This window comes from Trematomus bernacchii, unplaced genomic scaffold (genome assembly GCF_902827165.1).
Source record: "Trematomus bernacchii unplaced genomic scaffold, fTreBer1.1, whole genome shotgun sequence".
Taxonomy (NCBI): domain Eukaryota; kingdom Metazoa; phylum Chordata; class Actinopteri; order Perciformes; family Nototheniidae; genus Trematomus; species Trematomus bernacchii.
In genome coordinates, this window is record NW_022987620.1 from 1,978,779 (window position 1) to 1,998,994 (window position 20,216).

General features: G+C 39.3%; 1 protein-coding gene across 1 annotated transcript in view; it reads right to left on the bottom strand.

Annotated features, from left to right (window-relative positions):
• cdh8 (cadherin 8) overlaps nt 1–20,216 on the bottom strand; it is a 119,926-nt gene that overhangs the window by 42,629 nt on the left and 57,081 nt on the right. Inside the window, 1 exon segment of the mRNA XM_034132751.1 lies at nt 3,492–3,611. Within this exon segment, the coding sequence (XP_033988642.1) occupies nt 3,492–3,611 (120 nt within the window).

Below are 20,216 nucleotides of genomic sequence, written 5' to 3' on the forward strand. Positions count from 1 at the left end.
ATATCATATGTTACCTTTGAATCTTTTGAGTATTATTGGGATTCACATATGGGTCTTTCTCTCAGCACAGAAGCAGTGTGGGTTTTTATTTATTTTCTTCACATAAACAATCTGTTTTCCTGCATTATTTCATGTTTTAATGCAAGCTATACGCGTTCTTATTTCAGTTTTAGTGCCCACACTTTTACACATTTGTTGCCCCAGCTTACTGTTGATGCTTTGAACATAAGTGTGCATCTGTAGAGGGAAATGGAGCGCGCCCGGGAGCCTGAGTTAACAGCAGCCTCGCACAGCCGCAATCTACAAACATCACGAAAAACAGATGGGCCGAGTTACCTGCAGTCCTGTTGATGTTACACAACTTTTTAAACAATAACCAGCATTGTCAGCTCCCTTTCAGAGTTCATGTGTTGGCCCTGAAGAGCTCGCAGAGAATTGGTGAGGGAGACGTGTGCACTGCGGTTAACAACGTTGTCATTTAGTCTACTGCTAAGGGCTTTTTTAAAATCCCTTTACTCTGCCTTCAGAAAATGAATGACATTTTAGGCTAATGCACACATGTATATTAAAAGTACCATCTCCCTCAGTGCATTCTTTTTTGAACAGAATCCATACGGAGAGCATTATAAAGGCTTATATACTGATTTAAAAGTAAAGTATTAAAATATAATGATCATAACATTGAATTATATAAGGTGTTGGTTAGATCCAAAGGTATTCAGGTCCTTAACTTTATGTAATGCCATATGGAAATATTCCAATAACAGTAAAAGTCCTGCATTTAAAACTTTACTTTAGTAAATGTAATATTATTAATTAATCAAGTTATATCAGAAAAATGTAACCAGTATTAAAAGTCATTGTGCTGTTGAATGTCAATATTTTAGGATGAATATTCATCAATCTGTTTATTGCATTTTTTACTGTTGGAGATGTTTAATGTTTTGCTCCTTTATAAACTGCTGGATAGTTGTATATGCCGTCATGCATTATTTTACAAGAGGACATATTATGCTCACATTCAGGTTCATATCAGTATTTCTTGCCTCTACTGTGACACGTTTACATGCTTTAATGTTCAAAAAGCTCTTTATTTTTCTCAAACTGCCTGTGCTGCAGCACCTCTTTTCACCCTCTGTCTGAAACCAGAGCCCAGTCTGCTCTGATTGGTTAGCTGGCCAGCTCTGTTGTGATTGGTCAACTGCTTAGAGATGACCCAGTCCTTAGCCTTAATATGTTGGAGCACTAGCCAATACAAGTGCAAGTGTTACGAAAGTAAACAAAGGAGTCCAATGGAGGCGTTTCAGGCAGGGGGGGGAGTGTGTGGGAGAGAAACTCCCTCTGGGGGGAACTTTGGGATTTTAGCCTTTGCAGACCATTTACATGCACAGAAAGCTATATAACACACTACAGGAAAGGGTAATCCCCCAAAAGAATCAAAGGGCCTCTTCAATAAGATCATCATATGTTTGTAGGTTTGTTTCTAAGAAACACATAAGTTCTGAAGGGTCAATGCATCATGATGCATGTTACAGCTGATCCAAGACAAAACATGCTTTTTGACTGGAACAGGAAGTTAGGAAAAACTTCCCACTGATTATCATCATCAAATATTTATATTCTGTCGTTAAATGTGTTTTGGAAGTTCATGTTATTCCTCATCATCTGCATAACAACCAATGTCTCTGTCTTTTTTTTTCTCATTCATTTGGTAATTCCTTCCTGTCATTGAGCCTGCGAGTTCTCATTGAGAAGAAAAACAAACTCATTTCTGCACTTGATTTAATAATTTGCGCACACGGATTACTTCATTTGTGCTTTTGATTTAATATTATTTTTGACGTGAAGAGGCTTGACTTTCAAGGTCTGCCTATCACCGCCGAAACAAAGCCACAAAGCCACTTCTAATGGAAAATACACAGTGGCTTAACGGGAGCAACTGCTGCCGCCGCACAAAGGACAATTTATGAGTGCAAGGTTTTTCTTCCACTTTTTAACTCTGAGACAAAAGATACAATACAGACACAAACAACTCACTAAACTGTAAAAACACAGCTTACATCATCAGAATACACATAACCTTAGGTTGTTCATTGGTTATTATCATCTCTGCTATTTGAGACATATTTATTTGCCTACACTCTTGATTGAACTGTACCATCAATATTCATATAGTAGGAATGGCTTTAACTTCAATTGTAGGCTTCATTAAGGAGTTATTTTTCCCTTCCTTTTTCAGAAACTAATTTAGGGCAAAATTATGTTAAATTCAGAGGAATAATAATAAAGTATACTATAGCTAATATTTGCCATAACACATTCATTTAAAATGAAATTGTTTTTTCTTAAAAAGCCTACATGATCACACAAAACACCAGGCAGCTCCAGACAAATGTCTTGGAACATAATATATGACTATATTATAATCAATGCTAAACTTTCTTGGTAATTTCTTTTTATATTATATTACATTCTTTCCGTCACTGTAGTGGAACTACTGTTATTTGTGCACTCACTTTAAACTGTTTGTTTTATTTTTCTTTCCTTTTGTTTTAGATGTTTTTTATTCGATATATGTTATTCACTTTAATGTAACATGTACTTGTTTTGACCCCAGGAAGAGTAGTTGCTAAGTGGTAGTCAAAATGCCGGTGATCATTAAAAGCTTGGAAAAAATTGCTTCGAGGTGTGAACATGACATTTAATAGTTATATATATTTTTTAATTCCATGAGTCTTGCGTTGTAAAGTGTTAATTGCATGTTTGGTTGGGGGTCTGATTCACAGTTGGGTCCTGAAAGCCTAACATGGGCCACACAGCTGAGATAGGAGCTTACATTCATACATCTAACAATAAATTAAACCCTTCAATGGACAAATTATTCCCAACAGTGATTTTGACGTACTTATAGTCCCGGTAGCCCACCACTTGACCTGAGGTGACCTTGTAAGCTCATTTATCTAAGTCGAGCAGGTAATGAAAAAGGACAATGTTTAAGGTTCTGACCCGATGTGCCTGGCCCCGTCTAGAAGAAAACCACTTCTGAAATAATCCTTAGATGTAATCACTGTCTCGCTGTTAAGCCCATTTCTTTCCTTTTTGTTCCATTATGGGCGTGGCGTCCCTTCATTACATTTTGTAATACATTATGCTCTCCGTTGGTTAGAAACAGACAAAGGATTTGCACGCTGTATTAATAGCTCCCATTAAATTGAATGAAGCAACTTTTCTATCTCGAGAGATCTTCGGCGGGCTTTGTCAGCCAAACAATGAATATTTGTTTGGCTGACAAAGGGCCCCAAAGAGGTGTCCTGCTGATGTGTCTTCCATTTATTTTGTATCAACTTGACATGGCTGTCCTGAAGAGGTGACTCTTGAAACCAACTTGTTAAACATGCTCCGAGATGGCCTCAGTGTGTGCACATTTGTTCCATAGAAAAGAGATTCATGTTATAATACTAAAACACCAACAAGCACAGAACCGCACTTACCCGAGTTGGGGTCCACAGAGAAATATGGTTGTCCCTCCAGTATGCTGTACACCAGTTTAGCGCTGTTCCCGTACACTGGATCGTCGGCATCTGTAGCTGTTACCCGGGTAACTGGGGTACCTGTGGGGCAGAGAGACAGAGTTAGGAACTATGACTATAGGCAATCATCTCCACATCGCTGTGCCAATCAATATGAGACTATTCAACCCTATGTGGGGTTGATTTCCCAAAAAAAAAAAAATGTATCATCTGTATCCAGCATGCTTGATATGTGCACTGCCAATTGTGTCGTTTTTCTATCCGGATTTTATCATATAGAACAAAGGAAAAGTATGAAAATGATTGGGATGGGTTGGGAATCTTCTTAAAAAGCAAAGTCCTCCACAGTTGTACACAATGTGGCAATGAACCCTAACCCTAACCCTAACCTTGAAAATACAAAAGAAACATAACACTTCTAACCCTAACCCTAAATAATATGTTAAATTGATACAACCCATTGTATAAACAAACTTAAGTCACAACAATTATTTTCAATTATGTACTTTTAATGTTAATATTTAAATGGATACACATTTGAAAAATAACGCCAGATATAATTTGATTACTGCATCCAAAACACATGATTTTTTTAGCAGCTGCTAACTGCACAGTTATTTCAACTGTCAGTGGAAAAAAAAGGTACACACGGCAGCTCTTCAAAATAAAAACATGTATATATAATAAATGGGTATAAGTCCAATCAAAAGACCTCCCCATGCTTTTCCAAACCTTCTTGACTATCTTCGAAATACACAGCCAGACACCACAGGCCAAAATAGTTTTTATGCACTCATTTGGGCTAAAATGCTGTTCAGACCGGTGGAAAGAACCATCCAAAATACATATGTAGGTGTTTATGTTAGTATTGAGTTTGATTGTGATATCATTTATTGAAAACATTCCATCATTTTCCACTAAAGTATCCTTCACAGTATATGGACTATTGAAATGCTTTTCTTTAAAGGCCATTTTCTTAAAATTAGTTTTTTTTAATACTCTGGAGTGGAGTTTGAGTAACATTATAGAGTTTCATTTTTACTTTATACTCGACGTATCCACAGAGGAACTTTTTTATATAAAATGTATATCCTGTTTATATGACATTATATTCTTTATAACATGTGGAAATTGATATTTACGGCTGTTTTAAAATGTTTTCTGACATACAAATGTATCCAAAATGTCGTCCGTAAAAACATGTAACAGAATCAACGGATGGCCATGTTATTCTTTCACAGCAATTGGTCTTGAAGAACTGCCTCGTCTCTCATATAGACACTGAAAGCTTAAAATATAATGACGTCTTCGCACTTAAAGCCTGAAAATCCACACAAACACTTCTGAAGAAAAGTTGGCTACGTTAATGTAATGAAGGGCATATGTATTCTCAAAATGTTTATCGCTTATCCCTTTGTCTTTTACATAGGAGCAATGAGCCATTACCTCCACACCAACAATGCTCAATGTAACATAAATGGGGTTTCTTTATTAAACCAGCTCTATGAGGTTTTCAGGAAATGTACGCAAGGACCTTCATCAATATACCAACGCTCAAGGCTAATCACAAAATAGATTTGTGACAATTCGATCCGCCATTTACAGCTCCATTATAGGGTTTTAAGGTGAGACGCATTGGAAAAACCGAATAAAGAGACTATTAACGCAATTAAACTCCTCCATTTAATTCCCAGTGACCTCGCTAGCTCCTCATCAGCCTTGTTGTGAGGAAGTGAGAGCGAAAGTAGGAGAGGAAAGAAGCTGACATGCTGACGGTGAGCAACACGCTGGCAGGAAGCTACAGATGGTATGGTAATTGTTTCTGTGAAAGATGTTTAGAGGTGTTCTGACAACAAAGGGAGATGTCCCTCGCCGCAGACGGCACAGGTCCCGCCACCGGCACCTGCGTCTGTCCACTGCAGAGGAAAATGTCTGTAGCGCAGACCTCTGCCAACTTCTGGATCAGACATTGTGATTCAGTCATGAATTAAAACATGAAAATCAAACAGGAGTGCCAGATGTGGTGGAAACACAATCCCTGCACAGAGCCCCTCACAAATCAGACATCTGTATTCTGTCGGCTTGTTGTCTTTTGCTGCCTCTACAAGCACTGAACGAACCTTCAGCTGACCCTCTGACTAGTGTGCAAGACAGTCATGACTTAAGATACTTGGGATCCACAAGAGGTTCAAATACAACTCTTTGAGTACATATTTTATCTCCAAAGCAAAACATTCCAGTTCAAGGGCCTTTGAGAAATCACACTAAACCAAAGATGGCAAACGGACTGCATTCATATAGTGCTTTTTCCATTTTGTTTCAATATTCATCCATTCACACACACACCGTTAGCCATGCCATCACGAGCAATTTTGGGTTAAGTATTTTACCAAATGACACATTATTGACTTAAAAGAGCTTGGAATCCAAAGCACCAATCTTACAATCATAGGACAACTACCTCATGAAACACAGCCGCCGGTATTATTCCGATAATTGTTAAAGTGGAATCAAATTATCGAGACAATGATACTACAAGTTTACAACTCTTTTTGTAGACAACTTCAGTCTAACATTTCACATATGCCAGGGCTAATCTTGTAATTCTATTCAACGTTTGCAGTAACAATGTCATTTTCCCCGCTGTGGGACAAATAAAGGTTTTCTGATTCTGATAATGAAAGAAATGTTGTAAAAAACTTAATGTGGTTATGTAGTGCACAATAGTTCCTTGAGGTTTGCTCCAGCAAGTCAAACCCAATCCTTACATTGCCAACTTCACAACATGATTACAAATGTTAACAGGGTGGTCAATCAAAGGTTTGGTTACTTATATAGTATTGTGGGCGTGGCCACTTTGAGTGACAGGATGGCACTCGCTCATGTTATTAGCTGCTGGCTGTCTGTTCTGGGGCGAATGTCCTGTTCATTTTGCCCATTTTTAGATTATCCAGAGGTTAGGAGTTGTAGCCTCTGACACAGAGACTCGGCCCATGTTTTATTCAGTCTGTGGTTTTAACATATTTTTTGTTTGTACATTCATCTATTGTTTGATATGGCCAGTCAGCTCTACGACTTTGGATTCATGAATATAAAAACGTGTTAGTGAGGTTAGATATGACTCACAGCTGTTTTGTGGCTTGGGAAAAATACAACATTAATGTACCAGACTTTCTTTGAGCTTTACACAAAAGGTACAACTTATATCAATGTATTTTTAAATGTTCTGCATAACAATTATTAGCTGGATACAACCTTTTGAAGCATTTAAAGAATATCTCTTACATTTTCTTTGTAGGAAAATAAATGCAGCTAAACTCTTTCTCAACAGCAAATCATGTTGACTAATATGACAAGGAAGAGTGTATCCTTATGATGTCTTGTTGAAAACTAACTATTTTAGTCTTAGTTTGCTTAGATGTTTTTCAGATCCATACACTTCTCTTTTTTCTTTCATTACGTCAGCTACATGTGTCCTACCATTGATTTATAGTCGCCGCAAAGTCAGTGGTCTTGTGACAGCAAAACAAAGAGAAAGCCACATTTACACCTTAACTGGAGTAGCAGTTTGCACCGTTGCAACCCAATTATTTCACAGTGAGAGAACCTCAAGTGGTCCTCGGAGACAGAGGTGTTCTTGTAATTCATAGTCTTATGATGACCCATGCTGTTGTGTTTCCAGATCTTACCTTGTAAATTCCAAACCGCTTGTTACACCCCGTGCCTTTTGCAGTGTTTAGTTCACAGCAGATCAATGAGTTTCTATCTTTTCTCCCGTGTTTGTGTTTTCTGCAATAGTGCCAGCAAAAAAACAAACAGCAACTTGATGTGAGCTGCTGATAGACTTGAATGCAATAACCTGCCACTCAGGCCATTAACTCTACATTTTTATGAAATAAACTGCAAGATATTCTATTGCTACTCACAGTTCTGCTTAATAAACTGCCACAAATGTGTTAGATAAGTAAATAAAATATCCAACAAATTGATTGACAGGATGTAAGGAAACACAATTATATGAATTTGATCCGACATATGTGTGCAATAATCCAAATTGGTGTGCTAGTGCAGAAACAAATTATATCCCGTATTTCAAAGGTGTTTGCCAATTGTCAAATGAGCAAAATGAGAGACAGCTAAAGAAATTGCACCTCCTTTTTGCACCTCCTTTTTCTCCTCTTATCGGCCTTAAAGTTACATTACCACTACTACAGATGGAGAAGGCAGCACTGCACACATCCCTAATTACGAAAATTACCTTGGTGCTTCTAAAAGGTGTCTGACTATGGCAAACAGGCTTTATAAATTCAGTTACACTACAGATTGAAGTGGGGGGAAATAGAGGGTAGGGAAAAGAAAATCTTCATAAAAACAGTGGAAGCGGTGAAGCATGAAATAGCTCCCTCTTCCTTTCCCCTCCCACAGGGGTACAATGCTCCTCAACACCCATGATAAAAAGAAATGAGGGATTAGGAGAGCCTGTGTTTTGGTCCTGTTTCAAATCAGTGCAGATTAGCTCGTCCTTCCCCCCTTAATAATGCTCGGAAATTTCAGGGACACTGCAGAAATGGATGCAGCTGTGGGCCAAGCAAACAGGCACAGAAACTCAATTGTACCAGGGATATTGTCTCTGGCTTTTATTTGAAGCCTGTAGCATTGTGGCGATTACAATAATAGCAACACAACACCTATAAACTTCCAGGGACGAGAAAAAATGAAGGAAGGATTTAGGGAATGTAGAAAAATAATCCTATGGACAGTGTTTACCAAGTGTTAGACTAATGACCAGTATGTGTTACTGCTTGTGCATCTTTATCTAAAAGAGTGTTGTTCACTAACTGGTTAAACATGTTCGTGGAAGTAGGTTCCATCATGGTATTTCCTGTCTAAATTAATTTGTCTAATTATTCTCCTTTTGTTGAGCAAATGCCTAAACACTGAAAGATGACATTGAAGCTTCCTTGGAAAGCAAATCTCCCTCTGTAGCCCACAGAGTGACAGGCATTATTATTTATTTCAAGCTTCTACCATTGTTGTGATTACAATAATAGCGACACAACACCTACAGACTTTCAAGGAGGGAAAAAACTGTATGGCGGCTAAAAACAAATAATGGTGGAGGCAGGAATTGGGTACATAAAAATAGTGTCCAATGGAAAATGGAAGATGACTAGTGCATGCTACTGCTTTGGCATCTTGATTTACCTAAATATCATTTCTCACTAACCATTCTTGGTCAATTGTGTTAGTAGAAGTAGGTAAAATCAAGCTATTTCCTGTCTGAACGGATTAGTCTCCCTTTTCTTTTCTTCTTCCCGAGAAAATGGACGTCAGACATCTATCGACATCTATCGACGGCCGAAATTGGCTTGGTGTGTCCGGGCCTTAACACGCATTAAGCATGTATGAAAACACGGCCTGAATTTATGCTTGTTTTCCCTATGAGTGTAATCTCATTAATCACGTCGGGAAATGCCCAGGATTTAATAGCACACCATTAATTTAAACACACATAGTTTTCAAAAGGATGCCATTACTGTACATTTAAATGTGATTTACAGCCGTTGTTTGCTGATTGAAAGGCCTGTGGTTTCTAAATGGGCCTCCCAGTATAAGACATGGTGGTCTATTCTTGTGTTTTATCAGCCGACAGAAATAATAGGACACGCGCCTCCTATTTACTCTGTACACTGGCTCAGTGATGGGAAATCAATAGGAATCTTCCCTGAACCAGAAAGGGGATAAATTGGGGGACGCAGCCCGATGTGACACACAATGGCTGTGGAAGGACATTGCAGATTATTTCTGCAACACATTATCCCACAACACAGCTTCATCTGTACAGCCTGCTTATGTCCTTTAAGTATTGAGAGAATAATCAAACAGAGGAAGGTTGTGAAGATGTAGCCATGAGCCATCAGGAGACGCTCATTTTCAGATGCTTACTGTACTGCAGGGGGGCAGGAAAAGGATTTGAAAATGAAACCCTTTTCTCCATCGACGCATGTGAATAGGGATGATTATGTGCCATGGTTTTCAAAATGTGGAAACATGGAAACAGTGATTTATACACATGACAAATACTGTCATGATAATAAATAGAGGTTATTTTTTAGGTCCGCAGCTTTTAGTCATCACTAGCTATTAGTGGCTAAAATGCTTCCGTCTCAGATGTAGATGATTTTAAGTTGACCTATTTTAGTATGAAGTGTGAATAAAGTGTGAATGATTTAAAAGAAATACCTCAATATACCCTGAGAATAAAAGAATGTGCAGTATATCAGAATATAAAATGGCAGAGCAGTGCAGTTATAAAAGAGGTCGTGTTTGAATGGAAATGTGCAAAATACACAGAGAAATGTGCATTTGCGGTAAGGAATATGAGGCATGGCTCACGTGATGTGTGATAATGTAGGATAAGGGTCAAACATCAAATGAATGTGGAAGAAAGAAAGAATCTGCAAACCGCTTCATCTCACTTTGTGATGATATTCTACAAAGTTCCAACCACTGCATCGGACAAAACTATCATAAAGTCTTCATTATAATGTTTGTATAGATATAAGTTTTATTTTCCAGTTGATCCAACAAGAACATGAGCTGCTTTCCCCCCCATTGCCCAGAATTCACCCTCAGCATGCTTAGCACCACAGGGAAGCCCTCTCAGCTCAAGTACTATTATACCTATAATCACGCTAAAAGAAAGTGTCATTACAGTTCATTTGCTATTGCTTGGAATGCCACACTTCTCCTGCACATCCCCGCGTCCAACAAGCATGGCAGCTGTGTAACATCTCAGCTCTGCTCAGCTTGGACCCGCTCAGAAGCGTGAAGGGTAGAAGACAGGGGGCATTCATATGTATGCAGCCACTGAGCCATGGAGAAGGGATATCACTGAGGCATGGGGAGAGCTGTGGGTGGCAGGAGACACAGGGCTAACAGTGGCCCGCTGTGAGCCCTACCCGGGTAAAACAATACTGTTTATGTCTGACTGGCTTTACACTGCGGGGGTGAAAAGCGAGAGGGAGAAAAACGGGGAGAAAATGGAAAGAGGGGCAGGAAGGTGCATGGCAGCACAGAATATTTGGTGGTTTATGGAAACAGTGAGTTCTACACATGACAAATACTGTCATAATAATAATAAATAGAGGTTATTTTTTAGGTCCGCAGCTTTTAGTCATCACTAGCTATTAGTGGCTAAAATGCTTCGGTGTCAGATGTGGATGATTAAAAAAAAGACTTATTTTAGTTTTATACAACATGATTATAAGCTACAGTACAAGTCACTTGCTGCGGATGAAAAAGCTTGCTAACTAGTTGCTAAAAGGAAGTGGTTTAAAAAGGCACTATTATGCTCTTTTTCAGGTTCTAATTTGTATTTTTGTTGCCTCTATTGTGACATGTCTCCATGCTTTAATGTTCAAAAAGCTCTTTATTATTCTCATACTGCCTGTGCTTTAGCACCTCTTTTCACCCTCTGTCTGAAACCAGAGCCCAGTCTGTTCTGATTGGTTAGCTGGTTGGGATTTGGTTGTGATCTGTTGTGATTTATCAACTGCTAAGAGATATCCCGCCCCTTAGCCTATCACGTGCAAGAAGCGCTCCCCAATAGAAGCGCAAGTGTTACATAGTGATGTCATTATGTTACGAAGTAAACAAAGGAGTCCAGTAGAGGTGTTTCAGGCTGGGGGAGAGAAACTCCGGCCCAATCCCAAACCACGCCCTACATCCTACCCCTACACACTACCCCTCGGTTTGCGCGTTCGCGCGGAGGGTACGCCACATTAAGTGCTGTTCCAAACCAACCGGACTCAACGCTGTGTGTGTCTGTCAGGAAACAAGCTGTTTACAAGTAGTTCCAGCAAAACATCCGCTGATAAATTGCGATGTTAACAACCTCTTGATAACCTCATTTTTTTTTAATTAGGATCGTATACCTGTGTTTAGTCTAGAAAAAGGTAAATGTGTGCATTTATTATAAAGTTGTGTATATTTACAGACTGTTGCAAAAACTAAGAAGCTTTTAAAAATCAGGTTTAAAACTAAAAGAGCTTTACAAAAAAGTAACACAATTAAAGATGTTTGGAGTTTTATTTGAGTTATTAATTTAAATTTTTTGTTAAAGAGATGCTGATTTGATACCGTTGTTACATACAGTTACGGCATTTCCTGTTTCTGCCGGAGAGAGGGGAGTTTGTCCCAAAGCTTGCCGCTGTATTTACTCCCTCCATCTGACAGGAGGGAGCCTCGTTTAGCTGCGAGTGTCACTCCACGGAGTGCACTCCTTCACGGAGGGGTAGTGTTTAGGGGTAGGGTGTAGGGCGTGGTTTGGGATTGGGCCTCCCTCTGGCTAGAACTTGGGATTTTAGCCTCTGCAGACCATTGACATGCACAAAAACCTATACCAATTTACAGGAAAAGGAAAACACCAAAATAGCAGCATAGGGCCTCTTTACATACAAACAGTTATATAGTTGCTACATTTCTTCCAGGGTCTGTTTTAAAAGGAAGACAACTACATTCAAAACACCATTGACAATTGTAATGATATAAAATAAATACATGAAAAATACACATTTGTACTTGGAGAGCCTTTTTAATTGCCTTCCAAGGTTTGTTTGAACAATGTATTAATCCTGATGAAACAATACCTACCATTGCCATGATGGCGTTTGTTTATAGACAAACTACAAATAGAGCATAACAGCTCACATGCTAACATACATTATTACACAGCTGAGTTGAATACTAAATACTGATTGGTCGATTTGGGCATTTCAGAAGTTGTTAAAACGCTAACAAAACGCTGCTAAGCATAACATGACCTTTGCTAAGGAGGATCAAGGGACTATGTGCAGTTCTTATCAATCCGCATAAAAATATCAAGTCGATTTAAGGTAAGCTGTGGACGAGAAACATTAATTTTCTTCCATCAGAAAACCCAGTGGCTACTTTGGCTTCATTAAGGCTAAACTATCGCCAGTAAATAAAGAAAACAATCTGCAAAAGAAGACAGACAAGAAGTAAACACTGAAGGAAACATGGTATGGGCTCTGGCAGTGTTTAAAGACTGGTTAATGGAAAGTAAAATGTGAACAGACTTGGACAGTTTCAGTAAACATCGACCAGTGCTGCTGTCATTTTAAGTTACGTTGCTGTTTCTGCAGTACGCAGTGGAACAGAGTATTTTTTCATAGCGGAAGCAATACGATCATTTTAACTAAATCTTTGCAATGGCCCTTTACATAACGTTTTGAAAATCTGGTTTGAAAAAGCTTTCCGTAAGTCTGAAAGACTGCAGAGCCTTTGTCTGACATTATACTGATTCATTCACTCAGGTACATTTGACATTGTACTGGAAAACATCTTCACATCGATTATCTTTTTTTCCCTGCTTGTTGCCAGAGATAATTTGATTACCATGAACAAAAATAGACTTCTCGGCTGTGCAATGACATGATTAAATGTGGAAAAAGCTGTCTATTACTCAGAAATTGCAAAATCTCCGAATGCATTCATCGGCCAATTAGATAGATGTTCAACAAAGCTATGTATAGTAATGAATAATGTTAACCACTATAATTACTATAGCTGCTCCCTTGTCAGTAGTCAGTCTGTTGGTAAGTCAATATTTCTCTGCTCCCATAACCCAACAGCACACTGCAAACGAATGTAATGAACCCAAGCATAGTGAAAATGTAATAATGCATCCCATGGCAATGACTGTTTAAATGAGTCCAGGCTTCACTTAGCCAATGCCCACCCCGCCTCCTGCTTTTCTAGGTCAGAATGATGGCGTGCCAAACCGTTTCTCTAAAATGGCTGGTCTGTGGGGCTGGACTGTCCCTTGATAGCGCCATCACGGTGACAGCAAAGTGATTATGTATTGATCAAGATAACATAGACACTGGTGTTGCTCTCCCTGCTGTCTGTGGGCAGAGAGGATAATAGCTCATGATCAGACAGGGAGACTGACGGTGAATCTCTCCAGGCAATGCTGCCAGCACTATTTTTGGACAGTACCACCTATATGATTGAAATGCATGTGCACGGACGGGGCGTAACGCAAGAATTAAGAGGCGATTAGCTCCGTGAGGCAGAGTACTGTCAAATACAAAGTGCAGCGCTGCGCCGTAGTGTGGCAGGCCAAAGCTCTTGATAACACAGAAACGTTTGTAACGAGGTGGAGAAAACAAGCGTGTCGAGGCATCCTTTCATCCATCCATCCAGCCCCGTCCGACTATTCTCTCCGAGGAGAAGATGACATACTTGGAGCACCGCCAGTTGATTTTCCTACAGTAGTCAAAGCCAGTTTCAGATTCCTGGGCTGCAGATGGGCATTTATGGCAACACTGCAGATGGGTATTGAGGGAAACCCTTAAATAAATAAGCATGCTCATAAACAACTGCTATGTGGTCCTATCTTTTCTCCAATGCAGCCTTTTAACATCCTACCCATTTATTTGTCACCATTTCCACCAACACTCACTTGATCTACAGCCCGTCTGTGACTATAAGTGGTGGCTCTCCTCTACCCCATGATGCGTTATATTTATATCTGGAAGATGTAAGTATTTTGGATTACAGGGAGGCGCAGTAAGTAATTGCAAGGCACAGAAAGAAACACGGCCTCTCTCAGCCCATTAGTCTTCATAATAGGACTAATGCATACTCATGGTAAAGTGCGTGTTTCAGCATGGGCCGCACAACGCAGCTGAGGAACAGGGCAAATGAATGAGGAAATGCCCTGTGGAGGCTGAGCACATCAGGATATATGTGTTTGTCTCAGGCATTAACCAAGCGGGCCTGAGAAGTGGACGTGTATGAGGGGCCGTACAGGCCGTAATTCATACTGGTCCTCTCAAGCACATACATTCTCCTTTTACATACATACATTTTCACTCTCACACACGTATATATTTACACTCACACATTCATACATTCTGCTCTCATATTATCATATTTCAATGCCCACATTCATATATTGTCACTCACATATTTATACATTGTTCACTCACACATACATTTTGTTCTCATATTCATATATTTTAACGCTCATATTTATACATTTTGCTCTCATGCACATTCATTCAATGTTTACATTTAATATTAAAAATAATATATGCATGTCTGAAGACCGTGAGAGGACCAGTATGAATTACGGCCTGTACAGCCCCTCATAGAAGTGCCATAAACTAGCACTCCAACAGCTAGCACTGGGCGACTGAAACACAGCAAAAAGATGTCAAATTGTATAGAAGTCTATGAGTAAATGACCCTCAGTAAACATTTTCCTTAGACATTTAGGGCATGGGTTTCCAAACTACGGCCCGGGGGCCAAATGCGGCCCGTGGGACATGTTGAATCGGCCCTCAGCAAATAAAAAAAGTATAATGGAATACGGCCCACAAATGAAACTTGAGCTTGTATTGTATTGTACTTATTAAATATATCTGTAAACATATATTACACAGTAGTGTTCATGTGTTAATAAGCCCAATTTATAATAAATTCAGTCAATTAAATTAGAAAATATGTTCGAACAAATCTAAGTCGATAAGAAAAAAGCCCAATAACTTATATGCATAACAAACTTGAAATATACCCTTCCTATTTCCTCTTATGATAATCAATATGGGGCTCCTGTTGTAAGGGATGAGCTGCTAACAAATTAAATGAAACTCTCTGGAGAGCTGGGATGTAGGCTGTTTATTTTTCTTAATGCAAAAGTGTCATGGTTAAACTCCTTATGAAGTGGTTAGGACGATGACGCTCCACATTGCTTTTCTTCCCGACTGCAACGCTGGTCCCGCAAATCAAGCAAGAACGTGATTGGTCGATATTCATTGTGGGGGTGGGGGGGGGAGGGATGTTAGATAGATATAGAATTGTAGTAAGTAGATAGAGTTCGCTATGATTGAGGTTTCGTTTATGCATAGGGTAGATTCTTTTAATTACATTTCCTTTTTTTTTTGTGTGTATTTTTTACATTTTGGATTTGCTTGGCAAGCTACTTATTGAGGGCTTGCGAGCTACCGGTAGCTACCGGTAGCTCGCAAGCCGACGTGTTGGAGACCCCTGCTTTACGGTGACTACGACTTACTTTTTAAACAAATAATCATGCTAATAAATACTGTAACAAACTTTTCTAAATTGGATTAGGACTAAAACAATGGAGGTCACAAGAGTTCTAACAACAGGAAAAAAAGTATCTTGAAGATAAGATATGGTTGTCAGCATCTAAGACACTGTTCCCAAGAGCCAATGATGGATAGGGGACGTTGCACTTTTGAGGAGTAAGGGGACCGTCACACTTTAGCACTTACATTGTCATTGTTGTACTACAATTACTAGTCTTTCATAAAGCAGAGTGGGAGCCATTACACAGAGAAACTGGGGACAGTGCGTGTGTTTGTATGTGTGTGTGTATGTACATCGCATCACTATGAAAAGAGTAAGCTACTGAGTCTGCTGTCTTGACAAGCCGTTTACAGGAGCGGCAGCAACGAAATAATTAAGAGGGTCCTTTGTTACCCACTGATGGCCGTGACATATGCCGCCATTTTAAAGGCTTGTGTCATTGATTCACTTTAATTAGTTCATAGGAAATGTGTGCAACATGCAGATAGAGTTCAGGCCTGGAAGTGGAGGACGGAAAATTGGGCACTTCACATGTTTAATTGCTCCCAAGGCATTTACCATGGCGAGGTAATAACAAAGAATAAGGCAAAGTATATTTTCTAATGAACGACTTCATCATGGGTAAATGAACAAAATGTTCCTAATTTGAGAACCCTGCCACAGGGGCAAAAGTGTTTAATGTGAATTATGCTTCCTTAATAAAAAAGGGAAAAAATAATAATACAAAAAGAGAAGTTTCAGCATAATGCAAAACGTTGGTGGGAAATTAACTTGCGGTTAATATTTTTGCTGCGCTATATCAGCAATAGCTCCTGAGAGCGGGAAACCAGAGATCAAAGTAACTCCTAATAGTATAAATGAGCTTCTAATGTATACACTGTTGCTAACATGTCTTTAACAAGGCGTGTAGCCCAATTCTGCTCAGTGGACAACTTCAGACACATTTCAGTGTGTGCTTGTACATTGCTGTGGGAATGCAGAGCCAATGTATAATTTGGGAAAATACAATTAGACCAAAAAAGAATAACATTCCCCCTTATATATTTACACCAGGGTTAAGGTTAGGGTTAGGGTTAACAAGGAAGGAAAAGGAAGTGTGTAGCTTGAATTCTGGTCTATCAAGTTTAAACTTGGTTCCAAGACATGATACGACTTTCAAAGTTATCAGATTGCTGGACTTTACACAACTGTTTGTCCTATACCACGGTATGTTGAAATTGTTGTTTGCACATCAAATAAGTGATTAGCAAACCGGGGTCACACTGGATTAGACATTGTGCAAGAGACTGTCTTCCTATCACGTGTTTGAATTCAATCAAAAAAATATATGCCACACTTCCATTGGCTAATCAGAATTTAGTAATATCTGAATCTGGTTCTGATGATGGTTGTGTTGTTTCATATACCAGTCCACTGTCTATCAAAACTGATCAAACTACCTGTCAATGAACCTAATTACTTAATTTAATTGTTACTTTTTTTAGACAAGAATATTGAATGCAATAGAAAAATACTATAATACAGGATATAATAAAGTTATATCAGATGTGAGTAACGTATGGTTATTTATCATAATACAATGATTTGTAAAAAAAGTTATTCCTGATTCTTTCACCGTTTTTTAAGCGGACTGCATCTTCATATTTCTTGTTTGAAATTAGTCGAATATATACAAAATGATTGTTTAGGATGTACACAAGAACAGTACATTGCTTTTTGTAGGTTTAAGTACAAACAGTGTATGAGATCAAATATGTGTATAAAAAACATGACTCAAATTAATAATAAGGCTTAAAAAAGGACTACATTGGAACTAAAATAACAATTTAGTACATTTTAACCCCATGGTATGCATTAGAATCTGTTGCCCTTGCAAAGAAACACACTATAAGGATCCACAGTCCCTCCCAAATGCATTGGCTGAATGTATAGGGTATTCTCTGGGCGAGTGTGCTATTTTCATATTCTGGGGGCAGCAGCAACACTGAGGATGACGTTGCATTAAAAACAAAGGACAGAGTCGGAGGGAAGCAACAACTCCCCCATGATGCTGCGGTGCAACAGGATGTGCTCCGTCAATTATGTATTGTCTATTCTTACAGCCTGTAGAGGTATTGTAAAAATAAAAAAAACAAGCCCCTCAATGACATTGGTCGACAACCCCAGCAAGTTGCCTATCTAACAGCAATGTGTGACTGACGCTGAACTCCACTGAATCCAGCCATACTGCGGGTTTTTAGCACCGAGCACTTTTCTAAGTAATACACTCTGTCATCTGACAGGCGTCCCGGAGCGGGAAGGGTTAAAGCGTTTTCCCAGAGGAATGTTGAAACGCACTACGTGACTGGTGACTTAATGTCTTCGTCAGCCGGTGAGAACGGTGCTATGCTGCCGTCTGACAAGCAATCCATCACAGAGAACACACAGACAGAGCTGCATGCCGCCACATAAAGTGTCCACACGACAGACATGTTAAAACACTCGCCCACACCTATGCATACCAGCGGTGGAATCACTTGTTAACATGCTGACTGTCACAGGAAGACAGACACATGCACAAATACTAAGCAAAGAACTACACCTGCCCCTAAACTCTCAAAGTGGGTGGGGGGAGAACATTTTGAAAGACGGGGGCGACAGAAATATTGGAATGTGGATTTACACCCCTAGTAATCCCAAGGTTTGTTTACACTCCCCAGAAGTGAAGTGACATTTTAAAGGGCTATCTCTGCAGCGTGCTGGAGAGCAGATTCAGCCAATTACACAGCAGCCCCCAGTGTGACATAGTAAACCTGCTGTAGGATTGACTGTGCGTGTGTGTGTGTTTGTGTGTGTGTTTGGACACCAGACTGTGACTGTGGTAAAACCACAAACTGACTAAATCCATACTGCAGCGTTGAGTGCAATGCAGCTGCCAATGCTCCAATACACACAAACAGCAAGACCAGGAAAAAGGCTGCCACCAATCAGACGCCTGCATGACAGCTGGACCAGAGGGCCAAACACAGGATGACCACAAGTGCTACCCGAACCAGAAAAAAAAGAAGCTAAATGGACTTGTGGTTAATATTTTTGCCGCACTACATCAGCAATGTAATGAATAATGACTATATGCTCAGTTATTAGTCAACGATTCTTAAAAACATTTATAGTTATTTCTTATTCTCTTAATACTTACAATTATGTGTAATATATAACAAAGATTTTTACGATATTCACAAATTACAGTACATTACTTTTGTGGGGATAACAATGTAGGAGGAACCTTGTTTTCTGATTGGATACAACTAAAACATTCACTGAATTACCTGATACAGGGGAAAAATGGAGATGGGGTACATTATTTTGCCCCGTTTAATCAGCAACATAATGAATAATAACTCATTATATTGCAATGTGTTCAAAACTCAATTGAATTGCTCCTTGAGACAAGAATATGTAATGCTATTGAGTAAAAACATTCAAAGTTATTCCTCAATCTTTCTTCAATATGGATGTGTAAAATATCCCAAATGTTTTTTAGGATATACATTAATTAAAGTGCATTTCCTTTCGTAGTTATAGCTCCAAACAGTGGACTATTGGAAATACAATAACAAAATATTTAAAGGAATACCTTAAACAGAAAAAACTAAAGGTTAAAAAACACAATTACAAGCAAGGCCATTCATTTCATTGCAAAATAAATGAAGTTGAGTCCTCTTCTTTTTCCTCTACTTCCCCTTCATTGCATCAGACAGCTGAGGGCGTGGCGGGGCTGTGCGAGCCAGGCGAGGGGCTTTAGTTAATGGGGACAGACATGAAGAGGAGGCTCGTACTGGAGATTTGATCCTTTCGTCTTATCAGCTTCTTTTTCAAATGACCTTGCTGTACCGACTTTTATGCCTCTCCCTTTTATTCTCTGCTGGTGATTGGATGGGCCTCTCGAGTCTCAAATCTACACCACCTTGATGAATGTGTTCCAACCGCATTCATGTTGCATTGAGCAATAGGACAGGCAGTAGCCACTTGAAGCATCCACAGCACAAACAAGAACAGCTAAAAAGAAAACATATATTTAGCATAATGTAACTCTAAAAAGTATTATTATGTCTTTCAATGGATTGCAATCCCTGCTTTTAATATTAGGTATAGCGCCGGTTGCCTGCAGGGAACCTCAGACAATTAATAATGCAGACATGGAGGGATGAGAGTTCAGGGGATCCTGTTCTCGCTGCTCAACACTGTAAAATCACCTGAAGCATGAAAAGGGAGCACAGCCCTCAGAAGCACACATATTCATGTTGACTTTCAGCCGCGTAGCCACGGAGCAAAAGTTCCTGCTTTTTCTGACAAAAGCCAAAGAGTAAGTGGGGATGACGCACCGTAAAATACAAGGAGGGGAACTCGAAGGGGCAAAGTGGAATGAATGCAGAGTAGGAAGAAGTGCGCTGGAAAAAGGCCTCTACAACACAGCATTAAATATCCACAACTCTATTCTTCAATTATTAATGGGTGAGCCACAGCGGAGTACTGAAGAATGCGTACGAGAAAGCGTCTTAGCAG